At 51.2% G+C, this 23,331-nt stretch overlaps 1 protein-coding gene across 1 annotated transcript in view; it reads left to right on the top strand.

Moving 5' to 3' along the window:
* LOC137305396 (GTP-binding protein Rhes-like) overlaps nucleotides 1–21,886 on the top strand; it is a 45,747-nt gene extending 23,861 nt beyond the window's left edge. Inside the window, exons 2-3 of the mRNA XM_067974228.1 lie at nucleotides 4,564–4,843; nucleotides 21,330–21,886. Coding sequence (XP_067830329.1) covers nucleotides 4,573–4,843; nucleotides 21,330–21,859 — 801 coding nt within the window. The 5' untranslated portion in view covers nucleotides 4,564–4,572 and the 3' untranslated portion in view covers nucleotides 21,860–21,886. The remainder of the gene's footprint in view (nucleotides 1–4,563; nucleotides 4,844–21,329) is intronic.
* The last annotated feature ends 1,445 nt before the right edge of the window (nucleotides 21,887–23,331 follow it).

Raw genomic sequence — 23,331 nt, 5'->3', positions numbered from 1 at the left:
CAAGGCTGTAATGAGGTCTGGAGCCGAGTGGTCCTGGCGGAACCCAAACTGAGCATCGGTGAGCAGGTTATTGGTGAGTAAGTGCCGCTTGATAGCACTGTCGACGACACCTTCCATCACTTTGCTGATGATTGAGAGTAGACTGATGGGGCGGTAATTGGCCAGATTGGATTTGTCCTGCTTTTTGTGGACAGGACATACCTGGGCAATTTTCCACATTGTCGGGTAGATGCCAGTGTTGTAGCTGTACTGGAACAGTTTGGCTAGAGACGCAGCTAGTTCTGGAGCACAAGTCTTCAGCACTACAGCCGGGATGTTGTCGGGGCCCATAGCCTTTGCTGTATCCAGTGCACTCAGCTGTTTCTTGATATCACGTGGAGTGAATCGAATTGGCTGAAGACTGGCTTCTGTGATGGTGGGGATATCGGGAGGAGGCTGAGATGGATCATCCACTCAGCACTTCTGGCTGAAGATGGTTGCAAACGCTTCAGCCTTGTCTTTTGCACTCACGTGCTGGACTCCGCCAGCATTGAAGATGGGGATGTTTGCAGAGCCTCCTCCTCCCGTTAGTTGTTTAATTGTCCACCACCATTCACGACTGGATGTGGCAGGACTGCAGAGCTTTGATCTGATCCGTTGGTTGTGGAATCGCTTAGCTCTGTCTATAGCATGTTGCTTCCGCTGTTTAACATGCATGTAGTCCTGAGTTGTAGCTTCACCAGGTTGGCATCTCATTTTTAGGTACGCCTGGTGCTGCTCCTGGCATGCTCTTCTACACTCCTCATTGAATCAGGGTTGATCCCCTGGCTTGTTGGTAATGGTAGAGTGAGGAATATGCCGGGCCATGAGGTTACAGATTGTGCTGGAATACAATTCTGCTGCTGCTGATGGCCCACAGCACCTCATGGATGCCCAGTTTTGAGCTGCTAGATCTGTTCTGAATCTATCCCATTTAGCACGGTGGTAGTGCCACACAACACGTTGGATGGTGTCCTCAGTGCGAAGACGGGACTTCATCTCCACGAGGACTGTGCGGTGGTCACTCCTACCAATACTGTCATGGACAGATGCGTTTGCGACAGGTAGATTGGTGAGGACGAGGTCAAGTAAGATTTTCCCTCGTGTTGGTTCGCTCACCACCTGCCGCAGGCCCAGTCTCGCAGCTATGTCCTTCAGGACTCGGCCAGCTCGGTCAGTCGTGGTGCTACCGAGCCACTCTTGGTGATGGACATTGAAGTCCCCCACCCAGAGTCCATTCTGTGCCCTTGCTACCCTCAGTGCTTCCTCCAAGTGGTGCTCAACATGGAGGAGGACTGATTCATCAGCTGAGGGAGGACGGTAGGTGGTAATCAGCAGGAGGTTTCCTTGCCCATGTTTGACCTGATGCCGTGAGATTTCATGGGGTCCAGAGTCAATGTTGAGGACTCCCAGGGCCACTCCCTCCTGACTGTATATCACTGTACCGCCACCTCTGGTGGGTCTGTCCTGCCAGTGGGACAGGACATACCCAGGGATGGTGATGGAAGAGTCTGGGACGTTGGCTGAAAGGTATGTTTCTGTGAGTATGGCTAGGTCAGGCTGTTGCTTGACTAGTCTGTGGGACAGCTCTCTCAATTTTGGCACAAGTCCCCAGATGTTAGTGAGGAGGACTTTGCAGGGTCGACTGGGCTTGGTGGTTTGCCTTTGTCGTGTCCGGTGCCTAGTGGTCTGATGCCGGGTGGTCCGTCCGGTTTTATTCTTATGACTTTTTTTAGCGAGATTTTACAACTGAGTGGCTTGCTGGGCCATTTCAGAGGGCAATTTAGAATCAACCACATTGCTGTGGGTCTGGAGTCACCTATAGGCCAGACCGGGTAAGGACGGCAGGTTTCCTTCCCTAAAGGACATTAGTGAACCAGATGGGTTTTTACGACAATCCTTAGACTATTAATCTCCAGCCCCTCTTTCTATACAGTGTGAATAGTGACTAAAACTGACCCCATGCTGCTGATCCACCACCTTTAACGGAACCCTGATCTGTGGACCTACTGCGCCTTCTGATTGGCCTCCGATCTGGGACTGTGCAACCTCTGATTGTCCACCCACTGTTCGACTTCTCCCTCCTCTGGGTTCAGTGAGTGCCTCCTGTTCTGATGACTCACCGGGCCGTAGAGGTGCAGACGGTCCTGGTCCTGGCCCTGGTCCTTGTGGTGTGGTGTGTATTGTTATTGTCTTCCTAGTGCAGGCAAATAATACTGAATAGAAAGCAAGTGGACTCTTACCATCGACTGCACCTCTTATCTGGTGCTTGAGAAAGTAGAAGATAAGGAGTAGGACACTTACCATTGTCACTGGGAGATACGCTCATTCCAGCTCTCTGACCCCCCTCCAGACTATCCAGGACAAATTCCACAACATTGTTCAGGTGTCACCACCTTGATAGTCTCCACCTTGTGATTTTGGATCATTACCTTCCTGATGTCATGGACTCTCCTTGTAACCTCCTGTCACCATCTGCAGATGGAACTTGTGATGTGGGACCGTTCTGGTGATTTCATCAGGGGCTGGCAGTCGTGGATATGGATTGTGGGCTGTGCATCAGAGCTGAAATGATAGCCCACATGGCCACCACCTGTTGGACAATCAGATTCACCTCTGTGGGAGGAAGGACTCGTTGGTCGATTCTTCAAGTATTGAGTTTCTGCTCAATACTTTCTGAATTGCTGAAAACTCTTTGCTTACGGAGGTCATGGGGCTCCCAGGGGTCACAAAGGGTGGTTTCTTATTGGAATCACAAGACCGATTGCTTATGGGGAGGTCACGAGGATCATTCTTTATTTAGGTCGAGGGTCATTTCTCATAGGGGTCAGAGAGTCATTTATTACAAGAGTCTCAAGTCGCATTTCTTGCTTGGTATGGTGCTGTGATTTAGATCCATCCTGTCCCTCTCTGTCCCAGTCTCTCTATCCCTCCATCCTGTCCCTCTCTGTACCAGTCTCTCTATCCCTCCATCCTGTCCCTCTCTGTCCCAGTCTCTCTATCCCTCCATCCCGTCCCTCTCTGTCCCAGTCTCTCTATCCCTCCATCCTGTCCCTCTCTGTACCAGTCTCTCTATCCCTCCATCCTGTCCCTCTCTGTCCCAGTCTCTCTATCCCTCCATCCCGTCCCTCTCTGTCCCAGTCTCTCTATCCCTCCATCCTGTCCCTCTCTGTCCCAGTCTCTCTATCCCTCCATCCCGTCCCTCTCTGTCCCAGTCTCTCTATCCCTCCATCCTGTCCCTCTCTGTCCCAGTCTCTCTATCCCTCCATCCCGTCCCTCTCTGTCCCAATCTCTCTATCCCTCCATCCTGTCCCTCTCTGTCCCAGTCTCTCTATCCCTCCATCCTGTCCCTCTCTGTACCAATCTCTCTATCCCTCCATCCTTCTCCAAGCTGTGACACTGGTTCCTGGTGAGATGGTGACTGCTACACCTGAATAATCACAAGAGAGAGAACGATAGAGTGGGAGCTGAGGAGAGGAGAGCAGGAGCCTGGGGCTGTCCGCAGGTGTCAGTGGAGTGAAGGTTTGGTCAGTAGTTCCATTGTATTAATTAGTTGATGAAATGGCACCCAATTGGAGTTGCTGGTTCCTTAGTCTGAGAATCTGAAACGACAGAATTGGAGGTGTATTGGGAGCGAGCTCAGTGCCTGGACGGGCCCAAGTCAGGGACTATTCTCTGCTCTCCATTCCAGTCATTGCCCCACTCTCCATATCCACCCACACCCCTCAATAGAGTGCTGATTCTCAGACACCCTGTCCAATGGTCTCCTCTCTCTCCTCCCCTCCCCTCCCCTCCCCTCCCCTCCCTTCCCCTCCCCTCCTCTTCTTCCCCTCCTCTCCTCTCCCCCTCTCCTGCCCTGCCTTCCCCTCCCCTCCCCTCGAGGCACTGACTCATGTGGGGCTCAGTCCCGTGGGAAACAGCTGCTCTGCACCTGATTATTGGACGGAAGCGGAGGGGGGTGGATGGCGGAGTGGGGAGGGAGGGAGGGATGGATGGAGGGGCGGGGGGGTGGATGGCAGAGCGGGTGGGGTGGATGGCGGGGCGGGGGAGGGGCGGATGGCGGGGCGGGGGAGGGGCGGGGGAGGGGCGGATGGCGGGGGCGGGGGAGGGGCGGATGGCGGGGCGGGGGGAGGGGTGGATGGCGGGGCGGGGGGGATGGCGGGGCGGGGGGGTGGATGGCGGGGGAGGGGTGGATGGCGGGGCGGGGGGGTGGATGGCGGGGGAGGGGTGGATGGCGGGGCGGGGGGCGTCGATGGTGGAGTCGGGGGGGGGAACCAGGAGGAGATTCCCTCCGAATTGGAGACCAATTGGAGCATTTATATTAAGCCTGGTTGGGGTCAGTTATGGGGCTCTGGGACTCCAGCACTCCATTTACCCATCCAACCATCAAGGCTCCGTTCAGGAGGAAAGGGGTCACGGTCATGCCCCATAAACAGATGAAATCAGTCCTTTAAGCGGCGTGTTGCAGCTCACCAGTCTGCCCTCAGACCCTTCAGTTGTACCTTGTAACTCTGCTTCTCTAACGTGGAGCTCTCCGTTGTCTAGGTGAGGGCGATGATGAAGACTTTCCATTCCACCCCAGCCTCGCTGAATGTGCCAGCCAAGAACTCCTACAGGATGGTGATCCTGGGGGCCTCCAAGGTGGGCAAATCCTGTGTTGTCTCTCGCTTCCTCAACAGTAGGTTCGAGGAGCAGTACACTCCCACCATCGAGGACTTCCACCGCAAAGTTTACAACATCCACGGCGACGTCTACCAACTCGACATCCTGGACACGTCCGGGAACCACCCGTTCCCCGCCATGAGGAGACTTTCCATCCTCACAGGTAGGGAGAGGGAGGGGGAGGCAGAGAGGGGGATGGAGGAAGCAAGAAGGAGAGAGAGAGAGACTGGAATATACAACAACAACCCCCATTTATATCACGCTTTTAACGTAGTAAAACGTCCCAAGACGCTTCACTGGAGCAATTATCAAACAAAATTTGACACCGAGGCACATGAGATATTAGGACAGGTGACCAAAAGCTTGGTCAAAGAGGGAGGTTTTAAGAAGCGTCTTAAAGGAGAGAGAGAGGGGGGGAGAGGTTTAGGGAGGGAATTCCAGAGCTCAGGGCTCAGGCAGCTGAAAGCACGGCCGCCAATGGTGGAGCGATTAAAATCGGGGATGGGCAAAAAGCCAGAATTGGAGGAGCGCAGAGATCTCGGAGGGTTGTGGGGCTGGAGGAGGTTACAGAGATAGGGAGGGGCGAGGCCATGGAGGGATTTGAAAACAAAGATAAGAATTTTAAAATCGAGGCGTTCCTGGACCGGGAGCCAATGTAGGTCAGCGAGCACAGGGGGTGATGGGTGAACAGGACTTGGTGCGAGTTAGGATACGGGCAGCAGAGTTTTGGATGAGCTGAAGTTTATGGAGGGTGGAAGATGGGAGGCCGGCCAGGAGAGCATTGGAATAGTCCAGTCTGGGGGTAACAAAGGCACGGAGGAGGGTTTCAGCAGCAGATGAGCTGAGGCAGGGGCGGAGACGGGCGATGTTACAGAGGTGGAAGTAGAAGGTCTTGGTGATGGAGCGGATATGTGGTCGGAAACTTATCTCAGGGTCAAATAGGTTGCTAACGGTCTGGTTCAGCCTCAGACAGTGGCCGGGGGGAGGGATGGTTTCAGTGGCGAGGGAACGGAGTTTGTGACGGGGTCATAAGAACATAAGAAATAGGAGCAGGAGTAGGCCATATGGTCCCTCGATCCTGATCCGCCATTCAATCAGATCATGGCTGATCTTCCACCTCAACTCCACTTTCCTGCCCAATCCCCATATCCCTTGATTCCCTCAGAGTCCAAAAATCTATCAATCTCAGTCTTGAATATTCTCAACGACTGAGCATCCACCGCCCTCTGGGGTAGAGAATTCCAGTGATTCACAACCCTCTGAGTGAAGAAATTCCTCCTCATCTCAGTATTAAATGGCCGACCCCTTATCCTGAGACTATGCCCCCTAGTTCTAGACTCTCCAGCCAGGGGAAACAATCTCTCAGCATCTACCCTGTCAAACCCTGTACGAATATTATATGTTTCAATGAGATCACCTCTCATTCTTCTAAACTCCAGAGAGTATAGGCCCATTCTACTCAATCTCTCCTCATAGGACAACCCTCTCATCCCAGGAATTAATCTAGTGAACCTTCGTTGCACCGCCTCTAAGGCGAGTATATCCTTCCTTAGATAAGGAGACCAAAACTGTACACAGTACTCCAGGTGAGGTCTCACCAAAGCCCTGTACAACTGTAGTAAGACTTCCTTACTCTTGTACTCCAATCCCCTTGCTATAAAGGCCAACATACCATTCGCCTTCCTAATTACTTGCTGTACCTGCATGTTAACTTTTTGTGTTTCTTGTACAAGGACACCCAAATCTCTCTGAACATCAATATTTAATAGTTTCTCATCATTTAAAAATATTCTGTTTTTCTATTCTTCCTACCAAAGTGAATAACCTCACATTTCCCCACATTATACTCCATCTGCCACCTTCTCACCCACTCACTTAACCTGCCTATATCCCTTTTCAGACTCTTTGTGTCCTCCTCACAGTTTACTTTCCCACCTAGCTATGTATCATCAGCAAACTTGGATACATTACACTCGGTCCCTTCATCTAAGTCATTAATATAGATTGTAAACAGCTGAGGCCCAAGCACTGATCCTTGCGGCACCCCACTAGTTACAGCCTGCCAACCTGAGAATGGCCCGTTTATCCCTACTCTCTGTTTTCTGTCCGTTAACCAATCCTCAATCCATGCTAATATATTACCCTTAATCCCATGAGCCCTTACCTTGTGTAACAATCTTTTATGTGGCACCTTATCGATTGCCTTTTGAAAATCCAAATATATTACATCCACTGGTTCCCCTTTATCTACCCTGCTAGTTACATCCTCAAAAAACTCTAATAAATTTGTCAATCACGATTTCCCTTTCATAAAACCATGTTAACTCTGTCTGATCATATTATGATTTTCTAAGTGCCCTGTTACCACTTCCTTAATAATGGATTCCAGCATTTTCCCTACTACTGATGTCAGGCTAACTGGTCTTTAGTTCCCTGTTTTCTCTCTCCCTCCTTTCTTGAATAGCGGGGTTACATTTGCTACCCTCCAATCCACAGAGACCGTTCTAGAATCTCGGGAATTTTGGAAGATCACAATCAATGCATCCACTATCTCTGCAGCCACCTCTTTTAGAACCCTCGGATGTAGGTCGTCAGGTCCAGGGGATTTATCAGCTTTTAGTCCCATTAGTTTCTCAAGTACTTTTTCTTTACTGATAATAATTACTTTAAGTTCCTCACTCTCATTAGACCCTTGGTTCCCCACTATTTCCGGTATGTTTTTTGTGTCTTCGACTGTGAAGACAGATACAAAATATTTGTTTAACGTCTCTGCCATTTCATTATTCCCCATTATAATTTCTCCTGTCTCAGCCTCTAGGGGACCAACGTTTACTTTCACTACTCTCTTCCTTTTTACATACTTATAGAAGCTCTTACAATCTGTTTTTATATTTCTTGCTAGTTTATTATCATTTTTGGTCATTCTTTGCTGGTTTCTAAAACTCTCCCAATCCTCAGTCTTACTATTCTTCTTGGCCCAAAGACAATGGCTTCGGTCTTCCCAATATTTAGTTGGAGGAAATTTTTGCTCATCCAGTAGTGGATGTCGGACAAGCAGCGTGACAAATGAGAGACAGTGGAGGGGTGGAGGGAGGTGGTGGTGAGGTAGAGCTGGGTGTTGTCAGCGTACATGTGGAATCTGAAGCGTGTTTTCGAATGATGTCGCCGAGGGGCAGCATGTAGATGAGAACATAGAGATTCAAGGGTATTCACAGAGAGAGAGAGAGGGATATATACAGAGAGAGAGAGAGGGATATACAGAGAGAGAGAGAGAGACAGGGATATACAGAGAGATAGAGCGAGGGATATACCGAGAGAGAGAAAGAGAGAGAGAGAGAGAGAGAGACAGGGATATACCGAGAGAGAGAGAGAGAGACAGGGATATACCGAGAGAGAGAGAGAGAGAGACAGGGATATACCGAGAGAGAGAGAGACAGGGATATACCGAGAGAGAGAGAGAGAGAGACAGGGATATACCGAGAGAGAGAGAGAGACAGGGATATACCGAGAGAGAGAGAGAGACAGGGATATACCGAGAGAGAGAGAGAGAGAGACAGGGATATACCGAGAGAGAGAGAGAGACAGGGATATACCGAGAGAGAGAGAGAGAGAGAGACAGGGATATACCGAGAGAGAGAGAGAGAGAGACAGGGATATACCGAGAGAGAGAGAGAGACAGGGATATACCGAGAGAGAGAGAGAGAGACAGGGATATACCGAGAGAGAGAGAGACAGGGATATACCGAGAGAGAGAGAGAGACAGGGATATACCGAGAGAGAGAGAGAGAGAGAGAGAGACAGGGATATACCGAGAGAGAGAGGGAGGGAGAGAGAGAGAGAGAGACAGGGATATACCGAGAGAGAGAGAGAGAGAGAGACAGGGATATACCGAGAGAGAGAGAGGGAGGGAGAGAGAGAGAGAGAGACAGGGATATACCAAAAGAGAGAGAGAGACAGGGATATACCGAGAGAGAGAGAGAGAAAGAGAGAGAGACAGGGATATACCAAAAGAGAGAGAGAGACAGGGATATACCGAGAGAGAGAGAGAGAAAGAGAGAGAGACAGGGATATACCGAGAGAGAGAGAGAGACAGGGATATACCGAGAGAGAGACAGGGATATACCGAGAGAGAGACAGGGATATACCGAGAGAGAGAGAGAGACAGGGATATACCGAGAGAGAGAGAGAGACAGGGATATACCGAGAGAGAGACAGGGATATACCGAGAGAGAGAGAGAGAGAGAGAGAGAGGGATATACCGAGAGAGACAGAGACAGGGATATATCGAGAGACAGAGACAGGGATATACCGAGAGAGAAAGAGATAGGGATGTACACACAGAGAGAGAGAGAGAGTCCGGGATATACAGAAAGAGATAGATAGAGATACACACAGAGACAGGAGTATATATAGAGAGAGAGACAGTGATATATACAGAGAGACAGGTATACAGAGAGAGAAAGAGACAGGTATACACAGAAAGAGTGACGGGGATGTGGGCAGAGAGTGACGGAGATTTCAGGAGAAACTTCTGTACCCAGAGAGTGGTGAGAATGTGGAACTCACTCCCACAAGGAGCAGTTGAGGCGACTAGCATAGATACATTCAAGGGGAAGCTGGATAAACACACGAGGGAGAAAGGAATAGAAGGATATGCTGATAGGGTGAGATGAAGTAGGGAGGGAGGAGGCTCGTGTGGAGCATAAACATGGACTCGTTGGGCTGAATGGCCTGTTTCTGTGCTGTAGATTCTGTGTAATTCCAGGTAATATGCACATATATACAGAGAGAAAGATAAGGATATACACAGAGAGCGAGGGATATACAGAGAGAGAGAGAGAGAGACAGGGATATACACAAAGAGAGAGCAATATACAAAGAGAAACAGAGTCAGTGATATACACAGTGAGAGAGAGAGTGATATACAGAGAGTTGGGAATATACTGTACAGAGAGTGGGTGGGATGGGCTTGGATGGGAGGTGTTGGGGTACAGGAGGGATGGGCTTGGATGGGAGGTGTTGGGGTACGGGAGGGATGGGTTTGGATGGGAGGTGTTGGGGTACGGGAGGGATGGGCTTGGATGGGAGGTGTTGGGGTACGGGAGGGATGGCCTACAGGGATTTTCCCTACCTTTTCTTGTTCCTCTCAATAAAAGTTTGACAAGCATTTCTGATGAAGACACTCTTCCTTTAAAGATGTGTTGGGGGTGTAGCAGGCCTGTGCCAGGGCTAGACTGCCTCCAGAGGTCAACAAGGACAACTCCATGTTGAACACCACTTGGAGAAAGCTCTGAGGGTAGCAGGGGCACAGAATGTACTCTGGGTGGGGGACTTCAATGTCCATCACCAAGAGTGGCTCGGTAGCACCACGACTGACCGAGCTGGCCGAGTCCTGAAGGACATAGCTGCTAGACTGGGCCTGCGGCAGGTGGTGAGCGAACCAACATGAGGGAAAAACCTACTTGGCCTCGTCCTCACCAATCTACCTGTCGCAAACGCATCTGTCCATGACAGTATTGGTAGGAGTGACCACCGCACAGTCCTCGTGGAGATGAAGTCCCTTCTTCACACTGAGGACACCATCCAACGTGTTGTGTGGCACTACCACCATGCTAAATGGGATAGATTCAGAACAGATCGAGCAGCTCAAAACTGGGCATCCATGAGGCGCTGTGGGCCATCAGCAGCAGCAGAATTGTATTCCAGCACAATCTGTAACCTCAGGTAATGGCCCGGCATATTCCTCACTCTACCATTACCAACAAGCAAGGGGATCAACCCTGGTTCAATGAGGAGTGTAGAAGAGCATGCCAGGAGCAGCACCAGGTGTACCTAAAAATGAGGTGCCAACCTGGTGAAGCTATAACTCAGGACGACATGCATGCTAAACAGCGGAAGCAACATGCTATAGACAGAGCTAAACGATTCCACAACCAACGGATCAGATCAAAGCTCTGCAATCCTGCCACATCCAGTTGTGAATGGTGGTGGACAATTAAACAACTAATGGGAGGAGGAGGCTCTGTAAACATCCCCATCCTCAATGATGGCAGAGTCCAGCACGTGAGTTCAAAAGACAAGGCTGAAGCATTTGCAACCATCTTCAGCCAAAAGTGCCGAGTGGATGATCCATCTCGGCCTCCTCCCGATATCCCCACCATCACAGAAGCCAGTCTTCAGCCAATTCGATTCACTCCACGTGATATCAAGAAACGGCTGAGTGCACTGGATACAGCAAAGGCTATGGGCCCCGACAACATCCCAGCTGTCGTGCTAAAGACTTGTGCTCCAGAACTAACTGCACCTCTAGCCAAACTGTTCCAGTACAGCGACAACATTGGCATCTACACGACAATGTGGAAAATTGCCCAGGTATGTCCTGTCCACAAAAAGCAGGACAAATCCAATCCGGCCAATTACCGCCCCATCAGTCTACTCTCAATCATCAGCAAAGTGATGGAAGGTGTCGTCGACAGTGCTATCAAGTGGCACTTACTCACCAATAACCTGCTCACCGATGCTCAGTTTGGGTTCCGCCAGGACCACTCGGCTCCAGACCTCATTACAGCCTTGGTCCAAACATGGACAAAAGAGCTGAATTCCAGAGGTGAGGTGAGAGTGACTGCCCTTGACATCAAGGCAGCATTTGACCGAGTGTGGCACCAAGGAGCCCTAGTAAAATTGAAGTCAATGGGAATCAGGGGGAAAACTCTCCAGTGGCTGGAGTCATACCTAGCACAAAGGAAGATGGTAGTGCTTGTTGGAGGCCAATCATCTCAGCCCCAGGGCATTGCTGCAGGAGTTCCTCAGGGCAGTGTCCTAGGCCCAACCATCTTCAGCTGCTTCATCAATGACCTTCCCTCCATCATAAGGTCAGAAATGGGGATGTTCGCTGATGATTGCACAGTGTTCAGTTCCATTCGCAACCCCTCAAATAATGAAGCAGTCCGAGCCCACATGCAGCAAGACCTGGACAACATCCAGGCTTGGGCTGATAAGTGGCAAGTAGCATTCGTGCCAGACAAGTGCCAGGCAATGACCATCTCCAACAAGAGAGAGTCTAACCACCTCCCCTTGACATTCAACGGCATTACCATCACCGAATGCCCCACCATCAACATCCTGGGGGTCACCATTGAACGGAAACTTAACTGGACCAGCCATATAAATACTGTGGCTACAAGAGCAGGTCAGAGGCTGGGTATTCTGCGGTGAGTGACTCACCTCCTGACTCCCCAAAGCCTTTCCACCATCTACAAGGCACAAGTCAGGAGCGTGATGAATACTCTCCACTTGCCTGGATGAGTGCAGCTCCAACAACACTCAAGAAGCTCGACACCATCCAGGCAAAGCAGCCCGCTTGATTGGCACCCCATCCACCACCCTAAACATTCACTCCCTTCACCACTGGCGCACTGTGGCTGCAGTGTGTACCATCCACAGGATGCACTGCAGCAACTCGCCAAGGCTTCTTCGACAGCTCCTCCCAAACCCGCGACCTCTACCACCTAGAAGGACAAGAGCAGCAGGCACATGGGAACAATACCACCTGCACGTTCCCCTCCAAGTCACACACCATCCCGACTTAGAAATATATTGTAAACAATTTTACAACAACAAGTTATAGTCCAACAATTTTATTTTTAATCCCACAAGCTTTCAGAGGCTTCCTCCTTCCTCAGGTGAACGGTGTGGAAATAACATTTTCGAATCCTTCGCATTTTAAAATCACAGAACAATGCCTGGTGATTACTGCCCGTTGCCAAGGCAATCACAGTGAGCAGACAGAAAGGTGTCACCTAAAAGGCCACCGAATATACAAACCCCCAAAAACAAAAAAAGAGAGAGAGATAAGGAAGACAGTCATTGACCCGTTATATTAAAAACAGATAACATTTGTTCGCTGGTGGGGTTACATGCAGCGTGACATGAACCCAAGATCCCGGTTGAGGCCGTCCTCATGGGTGCGGAACTTGGCTATTAATTTCTGCTCGACGATTTTGCGTTGTCGTGTGTCTCGCAGGCCGCCTTGGAGTACGCTTACCCGAAGGTCGGTGGCTGAATGTCCCTGACTGCTGAAGTGTTCCCCGACCGGGAGGGAACCCTCCTGTCTGGCGATTGTTGCGCGGTGTCCGTTCATCCATTGTCGCAGCGTCTGCATGGTCTCGCCAATGTACCATGCTCTGGGGCATCCTTTCCTGCAACGTATGAGGTAGACAACGTTGGCCGAGTCACAGGAGTAAGAACCGTGCACCTGGTGGGTGGTGTCCTCTCGTGTGATAGTGGTATCTGTGTCGATGATCTGGCATGTCTTGCAGAGGTTACCGTGGCAGGGTTGTGTGGTGTCGTGGACGCTGTTCTCCTGAAGGCTGGGTAATTTGCTGCGAACGATGGTCTGTTTGAGGTTGGGTGGCTGTTTGAAGGCGAGTAGTGGAGGTGTGGGGATGGCCTTAGCGAGGTGTTCGTCGTCATCGATGACATGTTGAAGGCTGCGGAGAACATGGCGTAGTTTCTCCGCTCCGGGGAAGTACTGGACGACGAAGGGTACTCTGTTGGTTGCGTCCCGTGTTAGTCTTCTGAGGAGGTCTACGCGATTTTTTGCTGTGGCCTGTCGGAACTGTCGATCGATGAGTCGAGCATCATATCCCGTTCTTACTAGGGCGTCTTTCAGCGTCTGTAGGTGTCCATCGCGTTCCTCCTCGTCTGAGCAGACCCCGTGTATTCGCAGGGCCTGTCCATAGGGGATGGCCTCTTTGACATGGTTAGGGTGGAAGCTGGAAAAGTGGAGCATCGTGAGGTTGTCCGTGGGCTTGCGGTAGAGTGAGGTGCTGAGGTGCCCGTCTTTGATGGAGATTCGTGTGTCCAAGAAAGAAACTGATTCTGAGGAGTAGTCCATGGTGAGCTTGATGGTGGGATGGAACTTGTTGATGTTATCGTGTAGTCTCTTTAGTGATTCCTCACTGTGGGTCCATCGAAAGAAAATGTCGTCGATGTATCTGGTGTATAGCGTTGGTTGGAGGTCCTGTGCAGTGAAGAAGTCCTGCTCGAACTTGTGCATGAAAATGTTGGCGTATTGGGGTGCGAATGTGGTCCCCATGGCTGTTCCGTGTGTTTGGGTAAAGAACTGGTTATCGAAGGTGAAGACATTGTGATCCAGGATGAAGCGGATGAGTTGTAGAATGGCGTCTGGAGATTGGCTGTTGTTGGTGTTGAGTATTGATGCTGTCGCAGCGATGCCGTCATCGTGGGGGATACTGGTGTAGAGTGCCGAGACGTCCATCGTGGTGAGAAGTGTTCCTGGTTCAACAGGTCCGTGGGTACTGAGTTTTTGTAGGAAGTCTGTAGTGTCGCGACAGAAGCTGGGGGTTCCCTGTACGATGGGTTTCAGGATGCCCTCGATGTATCCAGAGAGGTTCTCACACAGGGTTCCGTTGCCTGATACGATAGGACGTCCGGGTGTGTTGGCTTTGTGTATCTTTGGGAGGCAGTAGAAGTCTCCCACGCGGGGAGTACGTGGGATGAGAGTGCGTAGGATGCTTTGAAGGTCTGGATCGAAGGTCTTGATCAGTTTGTTGAGCTGATGGGTGTGTTCTTTGGTCGGGTCTGCGGGTAACCGTCTGTAGTGTTCCTGGTTGTCCAGTTGTCGGTATGCTTCTTTGCAATAGTCCGTTCTGTTCTGTATGACTATGGCTTCTCCTTTGTCCGCTGGTTTGATGACGATGTTGCGGTTGGTCTTGAGAGCGTTGATGGCGTTGCGTTGTGCTCGGGTGACATTCTGGACTGTCTTCCGAGTACGGCTGATGAATCTGGCATAGACGCATTTCCTGACAGCTTGAGCATACATGTCAAGCTGAGGGCAGCGACCCTCCGGAGGAGTCCAGTTTGACTCTTTCCTCTTCGGTTGCTGTACCGCGGATCCCTCTGTCTGCTGTTCTGGATCGTTGATTGTCTCATTGGGTTCGCTGATGAATTCCTCTGTGTCCGCCGCGAGACTAGTGGGGTCCATTTTGGTGTTGGGGCAGAAATTGAGCCCTCGGCTGAGAACTTCGATTTCGTCTGGTTGAAGGGTGTGGTCGCACAAATTGACAATAGACTTCCCTGTGGCTCTGGGAATTCTACCACAAACCACAAAATTTCAGCAGCGAACCCAATGAGACAATCAACGATCCGGAACAGCAGACAGAGGGATCCACGGTACAGCAACCGAAGAGGAAAGAGTCTCACTGGACTCCTCCAGAGGGTCGCTGCCCTCAGCTTGACATGTATGCTCAAGCTGTCAGGAAATGCGTCTATGCCAGATTCATCAGCCGCACTCGGAAGACAGTCCAGAATGTCACCCGAGCACAACGCAACGCCATCAACGCTCTCAAGACCAACCGCAACATCGTCATCAAACCAGCGGACAAAGGAGGAGCCATCGTCATACAGAACAGAACGGACTATTGCAAAGAAACATACCGACAACTGGACAACCAGGAACACGACAGACGGTTACCCGCAGACCCGACCAAAGAACACACCCACCAGCTCAACAAACTGATCAAGACCTTCGATCCAGACCTTCAAAGCATCCTACGCACTCTCATCCCACGTACTCCCCGTGTGGGAGACTTCTACTGCCTCCCAAAGATACACAAAGCCAACACACCCGGACGTCCTATCGTATCAGGCAACGGAACCCTGTGTGAGAACCTCTCTGGATACGTCGAGGGCATCCTGAAACCCATCGTACAGGGAACCCCCAGCTTCTGTCGCGACACTACAGACTTCCTACAAAAACTCAGTACCCACGGACCAGTTGAACCAGGAACACTTCTCACCACGATGGACGTCTCGGCACTATACACCAGTATCCCCCACGATGACGGCATCGCTGCGACAGCATCAATACTCAACACCAACAACAGCCAATCTCCAGACGCCATCCTACAACTCATCCGCTTCATCCTGGATCACAATGTCTTCACCTTCAATAACCAGTTCTTTACCCAAACACACGGAACAGCCATGGGGACCACATTCGCACCCCAATACGCCAACATTTTCATGCACAAGTTCGAGCAGGACTTCTTCACTGCACAGGACCTCCAACCAACACTATACACCAGATACATCGACGACATTTTCTTTCGATGGACCCACAGTGAGGAATCACTAAAGAGACTACACGATAACATCAACAAGTTCCATCCCACCATCAAGCTCACCATGGACTACTCCTCAGAATCAGTTTCTTTCTTGGACACACGAATCTCCATCAAAGACGGGCACCTCAGCACCTCACTCTACCGCAAGCCCACGGACAACCTCACGATGCTCCACTTTTCCAGCTTCCACCCTAACCACGTCAAAGAGGCCATCCCCTATGGACAGGCCCTGCGAATACACAGGGTCTGCTCAGACGAGGAGGAACGCGATGGACACCTACAGACGCTGAAAGACGCCCTAGTAAGAACAGGATATGATGCTCGACTCATCGATCGACAGTTCCGACGGGCCACAGCGAAAAATCGCGTAGACCTCCTCAGAAGACTAACACGGGACGCAACCAACAGAGTACCCTTCGTCGTCCAGTACTTCCCCGGAGCGGAGAAACTACGCCATGTTCTCCGCAGCCTTCAACATGTCATCGATGACGACGAACACCTCGCTAAGGCCATCCCCACGCCTCCACTACTCGCCTTTAAACAGCCACCCAACCTCAAACAGACCATCGTTCGCAGCAAATTACCCAGCTTTCAGGAGAACAGCGTCCACGACACCACACAACCCTGCCACGGTAACCTCTGCAAGACATGCCAGATCATCGACACAGATACCACCATCACACGAGAGGACACCACCCACCAGGTGCACGGTTCTTACTCCTGTGACTCGGCCAACGTTGTCTACCTCATACGTTGCAGGAAAGGATGCCCCGGAGCATGGTACATTGGCGAGACCATGCAGACGCTGCGACAACGGATGAACGGACACCGCGCAACAATCGCCAGACAGGAGGGTTCCCTCCCGATCGGGGAACACTTCAGCAGTCAAGGACATTCAGCCACCGACCTTCGGGTAAGCGTACTCCAAGGCGGCCTTCGAGACACACGACAACGCAAAATCGTCGAGCAGAAATTAATAGCCAAGTTCCGCACCCATGAGGACGGCCTCAACCGGGATCTTGGGTTCATGTCACGCTGCATGTAACCCCACCAGCGAACAAATGTTATCTGTTTTTAATATAACGGGTCAATGACTGTCTTCCTTATCTCTCTCTCTTTTTTTGTTTTTGGGGGTTTGTATATTCGGTGGCCTTTTAGGTGACACCTTTCTGTCTGCTCACTGCGATTGCCTTGGCAACGGGCAGTAATCACCAGGCATTGTTCTGTGATTTTAAAATGCGAAGGATTCGAAAATGTTATTTCCACACCGTTCACCTGAGGAAGGAGGAAGCCTCCGAAAGCTTGTGGGATTAAAAATAAAATTGTTGGACTATAACTTGTTGTTGTAAAATTGTTTACAATTGTCAACCCCAGTCCATCACCGGCATCTCCACATCATGGAAATATATCGCCGTTCCTTCATCATCGCTGGGTCAAAATCCTGGAACTCCCTTCCTAACAGCACTGTGGGAGAACCTTCACCACACGGACTGCAGCGGTTCAAGAAGGCGGCTCACCACCACCTTCTCAAGGGCAATTAGGGATGGGCAATAAATGCCGGCCTCGCCAGCGACGCCCACATCCCATGAACAAATAATAAATACTGCTGGGTTTATATAATGTGGGCACCACTTGGAGCCCTGTAACTTCAGGCCTCTGGGGGCAGGAGTGGCAGATCGGGAAGGCTTGTGTTTGTATTGTGCCCTGTCGTGGCATGGTGCCCCCTGGGGAAACATTAAACAGCAACCCCTTGCCCCTTTCCACTAGCTCACTGGGCCCAGCCAGACCGTGTGGTCAGCCTGCGAGTTTGGCCATGTGATTTGAAGATGGCAACACGATAAAGTTCACCCTCCCAATCAATGCCCGGCTTCACCTGCAACGGATTTGAACTCAGTAATCAGAGGGCGCTGTCGCACCGGGGTTGCCAACTGTGATTGGACGATTGGACTGGAGGATTCATCACATGACCTCCTGCATCTAACCGTCCCGCCCCCACTCTGCCACCATTGGTTGCCCGACATGTCCAGCCTCTCATCGCCCCACACCCCCCACTCTCCCATTGGAAAGTGAACAGACTCTTCATTACCCAATTGGATGATTTTTGACTGTCAGTCAAACAACCCCCATTTATACAGAGCCTTTAACATCGTGAAACGTCCCAAGGTGCATCACAGGAGCGATTATCAGACAGAATTTGACACCGAGTCACATGAGATATTAGGACAGGTGACCAAAAGCTTGGTCAAAGAGGGAGGTTTTAAGAAACATCTTAAAAGGAGGCGAGAGAGACAGAGAGGTTTAGGGAGGGAATTCCAGAGCTTAGGGCCGAGGCAGCTGAAGGCACGGCCACCAATGGTGGAGCGATGAAAATCGGGGATGCACAGAGGCCAGGATTGGAGGAGCGCAGAGATCTCGGAGGGTTGTAGGGCTGGAGGAGGTTACAGAGATAGGGAGGGGCGAGGGCCATGGAGGGATTTGAAAACAAGGATGAGAGTTTTAAAATCAAGGAGTTCCCAGACCGGGAGCCAATGTAGGTCAGCGAGCACAGGGGGTGATGGGTGAACGGGACTTGGTGCGAGTTAGGATACGGGCAGCAGACTTTTGGATGAGCTGAAGTTTATGGAGGGTGGAAGATGGGAGGCCGACCAGGAGAGCATTGGAATAGTCCAGTCTGGAGGTAACAAAGGCATGGATCAGGGTTTCAGCAGCAGATGAGCTGAGGTAGGGGCAGAGACGGGCGATGTTACGGAGGTGGAAGTAGACGGTCTTGGTGATGGAGCGGATATGTGGTCGGAAACTCATCTCAGGGTCAAATAGGACACTGAGATGCGAACGGTCTGGTTCAGTCTCAGACAGTGGCCAGGGAGAGGGATGGAGTCGGTGGTGAGGGAACGGAGTTTATGGCGGGGACCAAAGACAATGGATTCGGTCTTCCCAATATTTAGTTGGGGGAAATTTCTGCTCATCCAATACCGGATGTCGGACAAGCAGCGTGACAAATCAGAGACAGTTGAGGGGTCGAGGGAGGTGGTGGTGAGGTAGAGCTGGGTGTTGTCAGCGTACATGTGGAATCTGAAGCGTGTTTTCGGATGATGTCGCCGAGGGGCAGCATGTAGATGAGAAATAGGAGGCGGCCAAGGGTAGATCCTCGGGGGACTCCAGAGGTAATGGTGTGAGAGCGGGAAGAGAAGCCATTGCAGGTAGTTCTCTGGCTACGACTGGATATGAATGGAACCAGGTGAGCCCAGTCCCACCCAGCTGGACGATGGAGGAGAGGCGATGGAGGAGGAGGGTGTGGTCAATCATGTCAAAGGCTGCAGACAGGTGGAGAAGGATGAGGAGGGAGAGTTCACCACGGTCAGAGTGACATAGGATGTCATTTGTGACTTTGATAAGGGCCGTTTCAGGGGGCGGAAATCTGATTGGAGGGATTCAAACATGGAGTTGTGGGAAAGATGGGCACGGATTTGGGAGGCAGCAACACGTTCAAGGACTTTGGAGAGGAAAGGGAGGTTGGAGATGGGGCGATAGTTTGCAAGGTCAGAGACGTCAAGGTTGGGTTTTTTGAGGTGGGGGGTGATGATGGCAAATTTGAAGGGGAGGGGGACTTGAGGAGAAGGAACCATTAACAATATCAGCTAAGATGGGGTCCAGGAAGGGAAGTTGGGTGGTCAGCAGTTTGGTGGAAATAGGGTCGAGGGAGCAGGAGGTGGGTCTCATGGTCAAGATGAACTCGGAGAGGAGATGAGGGGAGAGAGGAGAGAAACTAGAGAAAGATGTGAGTTCAGGGCTGGGGCAGGTGGGCACCGTAGGGGAAGTTTGGCTCGGTGGGCTAGGGGAAGGGAGGGAAACGGCAGAGGCAGCTGAACGGATGGTCTCAATGTTAGTGAGAAAGAATTCCATGAGCTCCTCGCACTTGTTGGAGATGAGAGAGGAGGGGGCAGGGAGAGGGGTTTAAGAAGACGGTTTGTAGTGAAGAGAAGCCGGGGGTTATCTTTGCATTCCAGGATGATCCTGGAATAGTGAGCAGTTTTGGAAGAGGAGAGCAGGACCCGATTTGCTTTATGTGGTCCAGCCAGATCTGGCGATGAATGGCTGAACCAGTTGTCCACCATAAATGTTCAAGTCTGCGTCCCTTGGACTTAAGGGAGTGGAGGTGAGGGCCGTACCAGGGGGAATGATCATGGTGAGAGAGAGTAATGGTTTTAATGGGGACAAGGGAATCAATGGTGGAGGTGAGGGAGTGATTGATCAGATTGGTAGCTGCAGAAATGTCGTGGTGAGTGGAGGGTCAAAGGTTAGAGAGTTGGGAAACAGCCTTTTTTTCCCATTTATAACTAATAAACAAAAATGTTGGAAGAAAATTTTAAAAACACACCATTTTTTAAAATCCGCCAATGATTTTTGTCCTGGAGATTCAGGTTTAATTCCGGGAGACCCCAGGGCAATCCTGGAGTGCTGGCAACCCCGAGGGAGTAACTTCACTTTCTCCATAATACTGGGTTCACTGTCCAATTGACCTCTAAACTTTAACCTTTGTCCACTCCATATGTTGGTGCCTGTGTCAAGCCTTTGATCCACCCAATCCCTTCCCCCGCCGGGGAAACTCGGGAATGTAGTAAACAATGTGGAGGAGAGTAACAGACTTCAGGAGGACAGAGACAGACTGGTGAAATGATCAGACACGTGGCAGATAAAATTTAACCCAGAGTAGTGATGCATTGTGGTAGGAAGAATGGGGAGAGGCAAAATAAACTAAATGGTACAATTTTAAAGGGGGTGCAGGAACAGAGAGACCTGGGGGTGTGTGTACACAAATCTTTGAAGATGGCAGGACAAGTTGAGAAGGCTGTTGAAAAAACATATGGGATCCTGGGCTTTATTAATAGAGGCAGAGAGTATAAAAGCAAGGAAGTTATTCTAAACCTTTATAAATCACTGGTTAGGCCTCAGCTGGAGTATTGTGTTCAATTCTGGGCACTTTAGGAAGGATGTCAAGGCCTTGGAGAGGGTGCAGAGGAGATTTACTAGAATGGTGCCAGGGATGAGGGAATTCAGTTATGTGGAGAGACTGGAGAAGCTGGGATTGTTCTCCTTAGAACAGAGGTCAAGGGGAGATTTGATAGAAGTGTCCAAAATCTTGAAGGGTTTTGATAGAGTAAATAAGGAGAAACTGTTTCCAGTGGCAGTGGGTCATTAATCAGAGGACACAGATTTACGGTAATTGGCAACAGAACCAGGGGGGAGATGAGGAGAATGTTTTTACACAGCGAGTTGTTCTGATCTGGAACGCGCTGCCTGAAAGGGCGGTGGAAACAGATTAAATAATAACTTTCAAAAGGGAATTGGATAAATACTTGAAAAGGAGAAATTTGCAGGACAATGGGGAAAGAGCAGGAGGATGGGACTAATTGGATAGCTCTTTCAAAGAGCCGGCATAGGCACGATGGGCCGAACGGCCTCCTTCTCTGCTGTTTGATTCTGTGATTCAATGTTTTCCAGGTGATGTTTTTATCCTGGTCTTCAGTCTGGACAGCCGGGGGTCCTTCGAGGAAGTGCAGCGCCTGCGCAGGCAGATCATCGAGTGCAAGACGTGCCTGAAGGACAAAACCAAAGAGGTGACGGAAATCCCCATGGCCCTGTGTGGCAACAAGGTGGACCGTGCCGAGCTGCACCGGGAGATCCAGGCCGAGGAGGCCGAGCGGCTGGTCGCCGGCGATGCCAATAGCGCTTACTTCGAAATCTCCGCCAAGAAGAACTCCAACGTGGAGGAGATGTTCAGGGCCCTGTTCAGCATGGCCAAGCTGCCCCACGAAATGAGCCCTGCCCTTCACCGCAAGATCTCGGTGCAGTACTGCGAGGCGCTGCACCGCAAGTCCTCCCGCCTGCGGCGCACCAAGGAGCTTGGGGCATTTGGCATGGTTTCCCCCCTGGCCCGCAGGCCCAGCATCAACAGCGACCTGATGTACATTAAAGAGAAGGTGCTCGGCCAAGGGCAGGCCAGGGAGCGAGAGAAGTGTCTCATCCAGTGACTGCCATCAAAGAGCGGGGCGGTTTCAGGCTCCAACACTCCGACACTGTCCCACTCACGGGAGAGAGGGGAGAGAGAGGGGGGGGAGAGAGAGGGGGGTGGGGAGAGAGAGAGAGGGGGGGGTGGGGAGAGAGAGGGGGGAGAGAGAGAGAGAGAGAGGGGAGAGAGAGAGAGAGAGAGGGGTGGGGAGAGAGAGAGGGGGGAGAGAGAGAGGGGGTGGGAAGAGAGAGAGGGGGTGGGAAGAGAGAGAGAGAGGGGGAGAGAGAGAGAGGGGGTGGGAAGAGGGGGGAGAGAGAGAGAGAGAGGGGGGGAGAGAGAGAGAGGGGTGGGGAGAGAGAGAGGGGGGAGAGAGAGAGAGAGGGTGGGGGTGGGAAGAGGGGGGGGGAGAGAGAGAGAGGGGGGAGAGAGAGAGAGGGGTGGGGGGAGAGAGAGAGAGAGGGGTGGGGAGAGAGAGAGGGGTGGGGGGAGAGAGAGAGAGGGTGGGGGTGGGAAGAGGGGGGGGAGAGAGAGAGAGGGGGGGAGAGAGAGGGGTGGGGAGAGAGAGAGGGGGAGAGAGAGAGAGAGGGTGGGGGTGGGAAGAGGGGGGGAGAGAGAGAGAGAGAGGGGTGGGGGGAGAGAGAAGGGGGAGAGAAAGAGGGGGAAGGGGAGAGAGAAGGGGGGAGGGAGGGGGAGAGAGAGAGAGAGGAGGACTTGTGAAATATCCATTGTGTCAATATTAAGAACAAAAACTAAATCTGTTGGTAATATGCAAACTAATGTCAATCCTTTGCTGAATCTCTAATTGTTTCTCAGTGAAACAGAGGGGAAACTTCCTGCTCTCGGCCTGATTTCTGTCCAGTGAGGGCTGTTCCTCAGGGGCAGTGCGGCACAACCATTGGTTTATATCCTGTCCAATCAGCTGATTAAACACATTGATCGTGTTTGTGACTATCTCCATATGTTCCTGTCTGTGTGAGTGAGAGACTGTATCTGGTGTGGGTGTGAGTTAGTGTCTCTGTGTGTGAGTGTGTCTGTGGGTGTGTATGTGGGTGTGAGTGTGTCTGGGTATGTATGTGGGTGTGTGTGTGTCTGTGGGTGTGTGTGTCTGTGGGTGTGTGTGTGTGTGTCTGTGTGTGTGTGTGTGTGAGCAACACAAGCTGGTCCCGATCTTGATCCTGGTCCCAATCTGGATCCTGATCCTGATCCCGGTCCCATCCTTACCCTACCTCTGCACACATGCATTTTGCAACAGGAGTCCCTGATAACTGGCAGCCGTGGGATCTCTGGCTGATTATACGCTGCCCTCGCCCCGGGGACCCTGACAAACCCTGACTGCTCCCCTCACACAGACCAGTGATGGAACCAGAGGCTGATTTAATGGCCCAGTACCTCATTGGGCACTTCAAAGACACCAGGTAATTTTTTTTAAATTTCAAAATATAGTTTATTTCATGAAATTTAAGGATACTCACAGTTCGATGTAAATATCACAAT

The sequence above is a fragment of the Heptranchias perlo genome, chromosome 40 (assembly GCF_035084215.1).
Source record: "Heptranchias perlo isolate sHepPer1 chromosome 40, sHepPer1.hap1, whole genome shotgun sequence".
Taxonomy (NCBI): domain Eukaryota; kingdom Metazoa; phylum Chordata; class Chondrichthyes; order Hexanchiformes; family Hexanchidae; genus Heptranchias; species Heptranchias perlo.
Note: the sequence above shows the minus strand (reverse complement) of the source record. Positions and strands in the feature narration are given on the sequence as shown.